We start from the raw sequence: 14269 nt of genomic DNA on the forward strand, positions 1-14269 counted from the left end.
TTAATGGATATATTGGACCTACATGCATTTGACAGCCTGTCTGGGAGAAGGTAATGTATATTAGGAATGCACATTTTAATCCTTTAATTATATTTCTTTTCATTCCATGTTTGTTTTATAAACATTGTCAGTCTGCTCTTAACTACATTTTCAAAATTGCCATTTTACTTGTTCTAAATGTCACCATCATTTTTTACCCTTTTGAAGTCTGTCTCTCTTTAATTTCCATGGGCACTTCATTACTTTCCAAAAAAAAAAGTAGCAAAGTAGCTTTACTTACACTTCATTTTCCATTAATTGTCCCACCACCACCACTTTAGATCATGTATTTATATCATTTAAATATTTTTCAAGTTTCTTTCCTCTGTAAGGTGGAGATTTTTTAGCTTGTGGGTGTCCTACTACTACTTAATGAACTATTTAATAATGGGCCTTTGATTCCCTCTTTAGCACGGATTTGCTTTAAGCACAGGTAATAAATAGCTAAAGCAATCCTTTCAAGATTAACCAGCTGCGAGGGATTAAACATGACACCCTTCCTGCCACAACCCCTATAGTTTCCTATTCTTTCCAACCGCTTGTCTACACATACACTTTCCCTCCCTTCTTTCATGCCCACTGTTACCAATTTACCCCATGCCGACCCTCTTAAAACCTTGCAGATGTTTTGTTTTGAAGTCCCTGCCAGACCCCATACAGATGAGTGTGTAACAATTGACAGGGAACGTAATCTGTTAAACAATATTTGGCTGTAAATCTTCTCCAAATGTCTCATTAATGTCTGCTTAAGGCTTTTGATTAGGCTGTGACACTATGTGCCTGCAGAAGTTAAAGCACCTGTCTCACAATTCAAAAGGAAATTATTCTGTTTGATAAGTATTTTTACGAGTGCAAGCTGCCACTGTGTATAGGGGGCATAGAAGGCAGCAGCTATTCTTCCTTCATTTATTATTTTCCCATTGATATTAAAAGGAATAAGAAGCAACTGTTGTTACCACCAGAGTTATTTTATAAGTAAGTTTTGGTATCAGACTGCTTAGCCTGTCAGGACATTGCAAATCCTGGCACTGGCAAACATTTTCTATTATGTTGGACAAATGTTGGAAAATGCAGAGAATGTGACACTATTACAACTGGTGCAAACAAAGGAACACGGCTTTGTCTTTAATTCTAAAGTAGACCATAATGAGATATTTGTTTTATCAGGATACTTTTTTTCTACACTCATTTACAGGGTGCTGGCAAAGGACCTCAAAACAAAGGACATTTGTTTTATATAAGGACAGCTCACCTAAACTTTAATTCTAGTGTGCTACAGGTATTACTAATTATATTTATTTTTTTTGCAGCAACCAATAAAATGTTTCCCACTTGAAAAATGTGTTTATACAGATCTCTATATATGAATATGGTTAACAGATACCAAAGGTTAGGGGCCCAGCAACAAGGCTTACTGAGCTACTTCTGAGAAACATAAAAAGGGAAAAGTAAACTAATTATAAAAAATACATTTAGAAAATATAAAGCAATTGAAAAAAGTCATTATTTGTAGTATTCTATTTGAAAACAATATTGGGCAGATTTTTAAAAATTCATCCTGGGGAATCCAGAAGTATTATTCACGGTTTAATTATTTTTCCTCTTTAGCAACAGTTTCCTAACATTTGTAACAGCATTGACACGTTTATCAAAGCTACTGAATATGTCGATTCGTTTGAATGTGTTCAGCTGCTGTTAGCAATTGAACACATACATTTTCAGTAGGGTGTTTGGCCCAGCTCAGCTGCAGCTCTGAATAATAACACCCTTTCAAATCATTGACACCTGATGCAAACCGTACGCGTAATTTGTTTCTGATCTGTACCAAATCATTCCAGCCCAGAGAAGAAAAAGGTAAAAACAGAAAAAAGGAGAAAGCCTCATTATTTAAAAACATACAACATATGATAAATGATCCCTATGTTTTATGAAGGGAAACCACTCACATTTAGCAACACCATTATGAATAGTGTATGGTAATCAGCCAAAAGCAGTACCCATATACTGCTTATACTTTTTTTTTTAAGTAGCTTTATAAAATGATCTAGTTTAATTTTCCTCGCTCTTATGTATCAAAGAAATGCCGCCACTAAAGTATTAGTTGTAACTGTTCTGTGACCAACTTTAGTAAGTAATGACCAGTGTAAGCACATTCAGTAGGGGCTGTAGCTGCTGCAAAATGTACCAACTAATGTGTCTAATTATAATAGTTTAGAAAGTCAACACTTGGCTTACTGAGCTACTACTGGGAAACACCGAAGGTGGAAATCAAGTCTAGTTTATGTTATGTAAGAAATTATAGTTACCTGAATTACAGCTTTGTTTAATGCAAGCAGCTTCTGTGTATATTTTGTTTCTCTTATAATAACAACAGACAGGGGAATTATTTGCATGCTTTGTTTACAGCTGTTTTTTGGATACTTCTACTGCACTGCAGTATAATCAAACATTGCTTTGTCTCTTGTAATGAATGTGCTTATGGTTACCAGTGGTGGAGAGCTGAAGTGTGCTAACTTGTTACATATGGGGCAATGGATTTTAAATTGGTGTTTGTAAGTAATTTTAGTTTTCAGTTTGCAGGATAAACTGGTGACTAGTACAGGCCATCCTCATCTTGATAAGGTAACAATTTAATTTATACCTGTTCTTATAAAATATTTGCATTCTATAAAGATATTTAAATACGATTATTTTGTTTTAGTGCATTTTAAATAAAGAATAATAAGAACACAGTAAGGTACCAATAAGACTCCTGTCTCTAATAATTATCCGGTCTATGGGGAATTTTCAGTTAAGCCATTTTGTAAACTAAACCCACCATAACAAGCTGCAATCGTCTTGATATTTGATCAGTATCTGTACCAAATGACAACTTTTATGAAAATTCCGTCGGTTTCAGATTGAACTGTATGGTTGTCGGTACATTTTTGGGATCTCTCATGAGACCTTGTATCAGTGTTAGTAAGAGAGAATAAAAAATTGCTGACCAGCAACCCAGTTTGTTGTGTGTATTGCAAGTTGAAGTACTTACAACTGCACTTTTTGCACAGCTCAGTCAATTAGTATACAAATAACATTACAATTATGTGACTAAATTGTACAAATATCCAACAATGTTGATTAGCTAGATATTGAGGTTTTCTATACTAAAACATGTTACAATGTTAGTCAGCCACTAGATGGAGCAGCTTATCAGCCGTTGCAATCAGTATTGCGGAATAAAATAAGTTATACCCCATAAATCTGTATTAGCTATGTGAACGTGGACACTAGAATCGCTTAATCTCAAAATAACATTAGCATATGAATAATGTTTTACAGTGTGACGATAAGTGATTGTTTGATATAATATTATGTGTAACCCATTTTGGGGCCATAATCTAATTTAAAAAAAAAAGTTACAGGGGTAATATACTGTATACTGTACTGTTCATGATAGTATATGTCCCTGAATTTTTTTTCTTTTAATAGGAAGTAGGTAAAATGCTATTTCTTAAAATAGATAATTCATGGGGAGAACAAAGTGAAGCCAAATGCTATATCAAAAGTTTTTTTTTTTTTTTTTTTTAAATTTACTAGTAAGTGAATTGAGTAATAATATATTCACTTGGTGCAATTCATTTGTGTTTATGGACCAACCCTGTAGGGGCAAAATGTAAAATTTCTGCCAGGTGTTCCATAATTCATAAGTATTTTTGCATACAGTTCATAATAGAAGGCTGAATAGGCAAACTGGCACTCATAAGTTTGTAAATAGCGTCAGTGATGAGTAATGCATATTTTTGCATTCACAGAAGTTAGAAATCAGGGAGCGTCATCCATCAGTGCAGGGTCCAATTAATCAAATATGAAAAGAGGAGAAGAAAAATTGACCCATCTAGTTGCACCTTCCCATCTATAAGGTTCAGAATCTCGTATATGATGGTTAAAACACATTTTTAATTTGTTAGGCAAGGTGTTAGAACTTTAACAGATTTCAGAGACTAATGTTCATCCAGGATTGGGAGGGTGCTCCGTATGGGTGAAGGGGTTGGTGGCTGGGAACAGAGAGTTATTTAACTAATGGGTTGTGGACATAATGCTGAGTTGTTTTGGGGATTGAATACCTCATACTGAATAGGGCCAAAACAGACCTGTAGTATCTCAGGACCATGTTGAGAATTGGGAACCCTAATTCATCCACGGTTTGGGAGGGGACTCTGTGTGGGTGAAGGGGTTGGTATTCCACGTGGATGAAGGGGGCAAACCTAATCAGTTCTGTATCCAAACCTCAGGTTGCTGCATAGCACACGAATCGGATGGACTAGACTCTCATCTTATCCATTCCTGCACCTAACCCACTGCCTCCTGTTGTTCTATCTCCTTGTTCCTAATTTTAGTTTTAACATGACCATCACTGGACATATAGGTTTTAAGTAATTATTTATTAAAAGTTACATTTTAACCATCTGAGATTCTGGACCTTATAGATGAGAAGGTGCAACTAGATGGGTCACTTTTTTTTGTTCTCCTCTTTTCATATTTTTGCATTCATCCTCTATTTTTGTGCCATTGTTAGTTGCACTTAGAGATACTGTACGTGTTCTGTATATTGCAGCTCTGTTTTTAGTCAGATACCTGACGGTACTCACTGCTATGTGTGCTAATTTTCACTTCAGATTTGCAGGATTACTTCTTACCTTGCTTCTAATCAAACAAACCAGGTTTACTGTGTTTTTCAATGTCCTGTTTTTTGTCACAAAGCTTAGTCACATTAAATGTAAATAAAATAGCTGCAAGAAAACCTTTTATTTCTCTAAGCATCCTCTAGTTAGTAAATTAGCTTTTGAAAGAACCTAACGTCTACTAAACAATGCCATTATAACAGAAGGGAACCTTGCTGGGAAACAGCTAGTTGTTCTTTTTTTATTGAAATGACCACTTGTTATTTGGGAATGGAAATGCTCTGTGAGTGAACAACTCTGTACCAAAAGCATGTACAAATGCACATGGCAAGCCAAATACATTGCACTCCAGAAATTATATTTTGCATTTCAATGCAGTGTCAGTATTACAGCTAACACAATAAGCATTTTATTCACTGGCATTTATCTAATTGGCTTTTGGTGAAAATAAGTTGAAATTGAGGATATCGTGTTATTATTAAATTAATGTTTTGCCTTTCTCTTAAATCACCAACTTTCAATATGTTCAGTCATTTTTTTTCTCAACAGTATGCAGTAGTCATGTTTCAAGAATTAAAACTGATACTCATCCTGGGGATTTGATATTGCTATAGACCACTTTTACTGTTAGAGCTCATCAGTGAAGAGCATGTCCGTGTATAAATTATATTTTAATAGTTAGGAAAGGACAAGGTGCTCCAGAATGAATTGCAAATGACTCACCGAGTAGTGAAAGTGGTCCGGGTGCACCAGCCCCAGACCCCCAGCTTCAGGGAGCGGCACAGCAAAGAGAAAAGCAGGGCCGACCGGCACTCAAAGGATCCACAGGTCCAGAGGAATTAGATTAAAAGAATAATTTTATTTGTATAAAGTTTAAAAGTATATAAGTCTACATCTCCATCCACCCTACGCATTTCGCACCCATTCAGGGCGCTTAGTCATGGGCCTATTTAATAACCATATATAATAATAATTTAGTAACCATATACCAATATTCTTATTCCTCCCACCAATTGTGAGCCCTTGCAAGTTGCTTTTCTGGGCCATTATATAATTTAGTTTAAGTTATGATATTTTTTTAGATTAGATTTTTTGCTGAAACTTTAGCTAGCCACACACACACACACACACACACTCACACTCACACTCACACTCACACTCACACTCACACTCACACACTCACACTCTCACTCTCACACTCTCTCTCTTAGGTCAGGCCGATTTAGATCATACTGCCCAACCATCTGGACATGTATAGTACCTTGGAGAGTTTCAACAGACCTTCCTGTAGTCCTACAATATCTGTTCTCTTCCTATCAGATCTGCTTATTGGGCCAGTTGTCCCAAACAGATAAAACCTTGCAATTTAATCAAACACAATGGAAGATATTATTCATATATTTGGTCCTGAGTTGATCTAATTGGTCATACCTATATGACCCATGCTGTAAGATCATGCTTTCCTGGTAGCATATTCCTATTCCATGAAAAAAAAACCTTTTTGGTTGTCAAAGGAAAAAAAACATCTGACGTAACCTTGCAGTTTATTTAGCATAGTGAACTTCCTGTGTGCAAATGCCTTCTCATTTACAATTTCTATGGGTTTAGTGAATCCCGTGTGCTTTCTTCCTAGTAGTGTGATCTAATCATGAAAGTGTTCATATGCTATAGAATCAAATGTTGGTGTTTCAGTGATAACTCTCCCTTCACTATATATTGATGTATATTTTTCATAATAATGTTTGAAGAAATACTAAACTCAAAGATAATGAACTATGTCCAAGCACTAGGCATTCAAAAAGTAAACCAGTTCTAAAATCATTGGTGTATTTCAAAACAAGATGTTTTTGCCAGAAAAGCCACAAATCATTTTTGCTTGCAGTCTAACCAAATGTATGCACATGGTAAGCTGGTACACAGGCATTATATTACACCTTCGAAACAGACCTGGTTAACAGGAAAAGTGAAGGGGTAATATAAATGTGTTGATTTTAGCATGTCAATGTGTCAAAAAAATTAAATCAGTTCATGGTAGAATTGCTAGTAGGATCTTTGATATAGATAGATCAATCAGTTGTAAAACATGTGGAGTTATGCGTGTAATGAAGTGTGAGTGTGGCAAGAAATATGTTGACAAATCCATGTGATAATGTAGATCATGTATACTTAAACATGTAAGGAAACACACCAGAAAAGAAATGCATCTGGATCTGATCATTCAAATAGAGAAGGTGGTCGCAATGTAAATATGAAAAGCTTTTATCCAGCAGGACATATACAATCAGCTGCCAAGATAGAGGAGATAAACTTAAAGCTTATACAGTAGTAAGTGCAATGGATATACTTTCTAAAGACGAGAAACGCAGACGGATTAAATTAAGGATTTGCATTAAACCCTTTTCTTTAATCTCACCAGTTTTGTGTAGATGCATAAAATTTATGTGTAATTTGATTATTGATCAAAAAATGCCCTATATGAAAACAAGACATTAATTCCACGAGGCTTCTTCTGGCTAAGAAAAGCATCCATGATATATTAGTTCTGGTTTAAGCAACATCAGATACCACGCAGTACAGAGGGAATGATGGGTGGAACAAGGTCGTAGGATTAGACCCCTACATGGTCCTGACGTAGACGAGCACAGCATTCCAAATGGGTTTGAATGTGGGATGGTGACGGTGGTGAAATTACCATTCATCTTGTTTTTTGAGTTTAGTTATGTCGGTTATTGAAATGCTTGGTAAAGGAACTTTCAATTTAAATCTCCATACCTTAAGTCTACTGAAAAAGTCATTTAAACATTAAAGTGATAGTGACACCTTTAGTTTTGTGCTTAGAGCTCTACTTTTATGGCAATAATAACTATTAATCACAAAATTACTGATATAAACCCATAAATTAGTAAAATATATTGTTTTTAAAAAAAAAAACACTCCACTTCCTCATGTGGAGAAGGATACTACTTCCTATAGGGGGCGAAAAAATAAAAGCATCCTCTTTCTGAAAATCTACTCTCCTGTGCTGCTCAGGTTTTTTCTTTTTTTCAGATGGCACTTTTAACTCATACCCTCTTACTAGGTTATATATGCGTGTCCTTTTCCTGCCTGCTTGACTTTTCCTGCACTAAGGATCCAGTTTTGGGAAGACAGGCAGGCACAGGCCACACATAATCAAGTAAGGCAGAATAAGTTAAAAACACCATTAAAAAAAATGAGCAGCACAGAGCGGTGCAGAAGAGGAGTTTTGCAGTGCGGTGGAGGAGCGGAGGATTTAAATTCTGGCCTTGCAGCTCTGATTGACAAGCCTCAAGGAACCATAAGAACGTGTCGGGGTCCGACACTCTTTTAAAGGAGGAGTGACCTATGTCCAGTTTACATAGAAAGAGGTCACATTGTGGAAAATGGTCTAAAGGACACACAGGCATATTTTGATGAAATCAATTATGCTAAAACCTGAGAAGTATCACTATCCCTTTATAGCCAGTAGGATTGTTTTGCCTCTATTAAGGACCAATGAAATGTTTGTTTTGGATCAAGTTCAAGATACTGTTTTATTATTGAAGAGAAAAAGGAAATCATTTTCAAAAATTGGAATTATTTGATTAAAATGGAGTCTATGGGAGATGGCCTTCCCAGTAATTCTAGTTTCCGGATAGCTGATCTCATACCTCCACTATATATTACTGACCTGCAGAGATGAGGCATGATTGGATAATAATTACTTGTAAAATACCCTGTTTGCGTTTTATATTTTGTGTTCTTTTGTTTTGCAAACATAACTACATCAGGCCAGTAAAGCTAATATTTCATGGCAATTTTATCAAAAGGGGAGAATTTATAGGAAGGAAAAAAGTGGAAACCCTAGACAGAGGATAAATGTTGTTGTGATACGGGTCATTTGAAAGGAATTAGATGATGGTTCCCACAAAACGTTTTTTGAATATAAGGTGTGTATTTTCAGTAAACAAAGTATTAAGTGGCAGAGATTAGAATGTGCAAATGTTTTTAATTGGCCTACTTCTAAAGTTCTCTCACATTGTGTCCAGGGTTATTTGAAGTATATTTGTGTAGAAAACAAAATAAAAAAGAAACAAACAGATCCTCAAAGGGAAACTAAGCCATTGCATCTTCTTGAGAAAATGATTATTGTTTATTTAGCAGGGAACTGTTAGGAGGGAGAATTGAATTTCTATCTTGCAAACAAGCTCATGAGTAAGAAGGCAGTGTTTAGGTTAACACCGTGCAGATTAAAGAACATTATTGCAGCATATGAAGTGAAAAGGAGAGCTGTTAATTTCTCATAAAACAAAGACTAAGATGTAAGCACTGCTGGCAAGTGACTATAAAGATCAACAAAGCAATAAACTGCCCTGTGTGTCCAAAGTGTGACCACTTTCACAGACCTTTAGCAGTTACTCAACAACAACAGCTCTACTTCCTGCTTATGTATTGTCTCACACACAAACATACACACACGCTGCTTGACGTAGGAGTTGAACAGAACTTATTGGATGTAGCTTATGTAACAACTAGTGTAATAAATTATTTGAGATATCTGATCTGATATAAAAAGCCTCTACAAGGTAGAGATTAGAAATGGTGCTTGTAGCTAGTGAGGTATTATTGTACTATTAATGTATTATTTAGCCTTCAGGGAAAATTCGAATTTAAGTTTTAAGGCCAAAACTGTAATATTCGACTAGGGAATTGTTAAAAAGTTTTTTTCAAAAATTCGATTTTAATTTTCAAGATTTAACATACACTGGCCCTTTAAGAACTCAAATTCGACTATTCGCCTCCTTAAACCAGCCAAAATGTTGTTTTAGCCTATGGAAGACGTCCTGAAATCAATTTGGAGTTGTTTGCAGCCTTCCTGACATTCAAGTTTTTTTTGGCGATAAAACTCGAATCGAATTAGAATTTAATTAGATTCTAATTTGATTAGAGTTTGCGGGTCGAACCTTTTCACTCGAAATTCAAAAATTCCTTTTTTTGTAATAAATTGGTTGAATTTCGCATTCATGGGAGTTTTAAATAACTCATGAACTCGATATTCGATCCAGGATATTTGACCGCTGATATTGTGTTTCTTGGTCCTATATTTTTTTATTGCAACATTTGTATACAGACCATTCTATGACGATGGATTTTTTCTAACGTAGTATATACTATGTTATATGTAGACTCCCAAAATTGGCTCTGTTATTGGACACTTTGAATTAAATCAAACGTAAGATACTATATCATTTTAACTTGCGAAACTGCCCCAAAATCATGAATTTCACAAAACATGATGCTCATATTATATATTTTTTACTGGTATTCTGCACTATAGATGCTAATTAATTATGATGTTGCATTGCAACTTGCTCTCCATTTACAACAGGTACCAGTATAGGATCCATTATCTATAAACCCATTATCCAGAAAGCTCGGAATTACAGGAAGGTTATCTCCCATATACTCCATATTAATTAAATAATAATAAAACAGTTCCTCGTACTTGATCCCAACTAAGCTATAATATTCCTTATTGGTGGAAAAACAATTCTATTGTTCTATACATGCTTTTCAGCGACTTGATGTATGAGGTTCCAATTTACATTAAGACCCCTTATCTAGAAAACCCTTGATCCTGAGCATTCTGGATAACAGGTCCCATGCGTGTACATTTTTCTGCTGATGTTCCAAGTGCTGCAGGGATGGCAACTGAGAAAACATCCCGCATTTCTGGAAATATTTGTGTCCATGAATGAGCCCCAGAGTGTATAACTCTTGCTTGTATTGAATTTTGCTTATTAGTATAAGAACAAAACCTTCTTAATAATGACAATTTGTCATTAGTTGTGAGGTAATGACAGGTATGTGTCAGGTAATTAGAACAAAATTTAGTTTTTATGAACCATTTAAAAATCAAAAGGCATCACTGATATATGACTGTAGAAATACTTCCTTTGTCTGTAAACAACTTATTTGCACTAAATTTAACTTTTTTTACCTCCCGATCTTTTCCAGAGCATTGTGACAGTGACGTTTGAAGTGCCTGGCAGTATATCTGAAGAAAACTTGAATTTGTTTATACAGGTTAACAAACCTTAAATGTTACAGAAAAATTTTAAAAGAAACTTTTTTTTTTTTTTTATGATTAAGTTGAATAATTTTCCTGTGTTTTCAGAATCTGTTGTGGGAGAAGAATGTAATAAATATGACTGGGAATGCCATGGAGGTTATCAGACTGAAGGTGAATAATAATAATTAAAGTTGTGAGTGTATAGATATGTTTGGGGTTATATAATAAAGGATGCAAGATTTGCTTCTGGACTGGGAACCTATAGCAACCAGTCATCATTTAAGTTATAGAAGGGTAGAACAAGCATTTTATTCAAAGCCTACAAAAAGTTAAAGGGATACTACACCTTAAAAAGTTTGTGGCTGAAAGCAATCTGTGAGTACAGTAGTTAGTAGTCCTTATTATCGATTATTATTTTATTTGCATTATTTTATTTTGAAAAAGTTATAGTAACATTTGTGCTTGCATAGACAAGTGAGTTTTTAGGATGAATTGGCAAAGTTAATGTGATATTACAGGCAAAGGAAACAACACAGCAATAAGTTGTTTTGTGAAACACCACTTCTTGGGTTTAACTAGTACATTAACCATTAGCAAACAAAGCCTTCATTCTTTGTTTTGCACTAGACTGATCCAACTAGTTGCTATGCATTCTTGCTTGGGTAGTTAAGCACTTAAAGGGCACATCATCCAAACATTGTTTCCCCAACTTGGGGGAGGAAGCACTAGTGTACCAGCCTTTTATGGTGTTCGGGATGTTATTTGAATAATACATGTTAGGTCAACACCTATAGTAACTGATTTTTAACAGCTCTTATTATGCTTTCTACATATGAAATGTCACATTTAAATCTATAAACGCTTAAACTGCACAAACAACTTTATAAGTTGATTGACTTTTTGTCCTTTGGTACAATGTTTCTTGTTCAATGTGAATATAATCCTTCACCCATTTCTTAAATTATAACTTGTAATTTTTCTCAGGGATTGGTGTCAGTCACGGACAAGCCTCAGCAGGTGATTTTGCAAGGTGTCCATGAATTGTATGATCTGGAAGAGACCCAAATCAGCTGGCAGGACAGCAATGACAGCAGAGTGAACCGCATGGTTTTTATAGGTAAAATAGTAGTGCTGTAACAAAATAAACTTGTAAATGTAGAATCTGTTAATTACAAGCACAAACAATATGGGTGGCAATCATTTTGCTTAGTTAAAAGTTAAAATATCTTTTGAAATTAAACTGTAGAAAAATAGTGAGAGAGAAAAAACAAATAGTGGCAAAAATACACCCTTTTTTCCTTTCCCATAAAATGACACTTGTAACCTCTAGCACATACACATATTGTCTGTACAGCTTTCAAAGATTTTATGCTGCCTTTTTATTGGTTGCTGAGCTTGGTGAGAGAATGGAGATTTGTTGACAATTCTAGGGATGCACTGAATCCAGAATTCGGTTCAGGATGTGGTCAGGAGTCTGCCTTTTTTTCAGCAGGATTTGGTTCAATCCAAGTGCCCAATACAAATCCTTTTTGTAATAGAAACCAGAAAATTGCCATTTTGTTTTTCTTTTTAACCTATTTTTTTGTCCTAAATTACATATGCAAATTCAGATTCGGTTAGGGATTTGGCCCGAACCCAAAGTAGTGCATTCACTGAATCTCTACTTAATTCTTAAGGTTTGGTGGCACAATGATGCAAAAGGTAGTGCTGTTAGTCTGAATTTCATTGTATGGTGTGCCTCTTACAATATGCATAAACTGGGGGTGAATAAGGGGGAGTTGATATTTAAATTAACATTCAGTATGATGTTGACCGCTTTAGAAAATTTGCTATTCATCTTCTTTTTTATTTTGTTGTGTTTTTTTAATGTAGCTTGTTCAGTATTAAAAAGTAATAATAAACTTGGGGACTCTCAAAGCAATAGTTTTGGCTGCTGGAGTCAGTGACCATCCCATTTGAAAGCTGAAACAAGGCAGAAGAAGCAAATAATTAAAAAGAAATATAAAACAAAAAAGACCAGTTAACACATTGCTAAAAATAGGACATTCTGTATCTTGAAGAAAGTTAATTTAAAGGTGAACATTTAATTAAAACACATTAGGTTTATTTATCAAAACTGTGCATATTTGTACCTGGCAGTAAGCCTTGGCAAGCAATTAAATAAAAAAAAAAAAAAAAAAAAAGATAATCACTTGCTCTGGATTATGGCAAGGCGCAAATTAGCCCTGTGTTGATAAATGAGCCCTAGTGTCTCTAAAACACATATAAGGTGTCCCTCAAAAAAGCAGAGTGCTGGGCCAAATAGTATTGTCTTGGATCCCGGCTTTGTATACAGGGCTTGTGCCAGTCATTGGTTAACGAGCCATAGTACCTAGTAGGTAGGAGTTTTGGCTTAAAGCAAATGCATGGAAAGGGCAGATCATTGCAGATGTCTGTAGAGAGCAATACTATACACAAATTGAAAATGATTACTTATAACATTCAAGGGAAAATGACTATTTTATCCTTACCTTAACTTACATGCTGATTTGATCTGTGGTGCCTTAACTAAAAACAAAACATTTACCTTTGCTTACTGCAGGTAGACATCTGGATAAGAAGATACTCGTGCAGCTGTTTCGGTCAGCTATGAAATCCTGATATTACTGTACATGTGAACATGGTGAAAATTTTTGCATTCAGCCACAGTTTGCGGCAGTGCAGATGCTGTGCTTTTTTTTCTGAATTTGGTCCTAATGTTAATTTAAATAAGATGTTGATTGTTAGTACTATTGATGACATTATTATATGTTGAATAATGTAAATACCCCTGTCCAATATCATTCCTTGTATTTGGCTTTATTCTAATCCTGCTGAATATTAGATTGTGGTGTGTGAGACATATGCAAAGGGATTCTTACATTTATATACAGTTTTTTTTATACGGATGAAATCTGACACCTTTTCACACAGGGAATGATTTACCCCTGTTGTAATTATGACGATATTAAAAAGTCCTCAAGGAGTTTTATGACAATATAAAGGCTTCTCTTAAAAAACAACTAGCCAGACTTCTAATATCCTTATATTTTATAGTGGGCAAATCCCATGATATCACTTCATTCTACCTGTTAGTCGACTTGTGTGTGGTCTCCATAATACTCCATAGCAACATAACTGTTATACAAGTAACTTGCAAATGAGGTGCAGCCAATATATCCTTTACCTACAGTATCACACTTTTTTTTTTTTAGTATTTTTTTCTACAGGTCATGGAACTTTTCGGTGATTTTATGGCAAGGCGCACATTATTTCTTACACTGTTGTGACAAGTGACATCATTAAGCACTGTGTATAAAAACTGTTTATAAGGACATATTTTTCAGGATAGATGCGGCTCCTGTGTATTATATGTCTTGAGGAACCAAACTGTCATTTGAACAAAATTATTTTTAAATAGCCTTATTTTGAATCAGAATTACTGCATGAAACTTCTATAAATGGCATCTGAAAGCAA

General features: G+C 35.0%; 1 protein-coding gene across 3 annotated transcripts in view; it reads left to right on the forward strand.

Annotated features, from left to right (window-relative positions):
• The window catches only part of cbwd2.L (COBW domain containing 1, gene 2 L homeolog), a 40217-nt gene extending 25948 nt beyond the window's left edge, over window positions 1-14269 (forward strand). For all 3 annotated transcript variants that reach the window (XM_041581023.1, NM_001093453.1, XM_041581025.1), the window contains 6 exon segments: window positions 1-50; window positions 2613-2661; window positions 10719-10787; window positions 10879-10944; window positions 11758-11890; window positions 13355-14269. The exon segment at window positions 1-50 is cut by the window's left edge and continues 7 nt beyond it. In XM_041581023.1, coding sequence (XP_041436957.1) covers window positions 1-50; window positions 2613-2661; window positions 10719-10787; window positions 10879-10944; window positions 11758-11890; window positions 13355-13413 — 426 coding nt within the window. In that variant the 3' untranslated portion in view covers window positions 13414-14269.

The sequence above is a fragment of the Xenopus laevis genome, chromosome 1L (assembly GCF_017654675.1).
Source record: "Xenopus laevis strain J_2021 chromosome 1L, Xenopus_laevis_v10.1, whole genome shotgun sequence".
NCBI lineage: Eukaryota > Metazoa > Chordata > Amphibia > Anura > Pipidae > Xenopus > Xenopus laevis.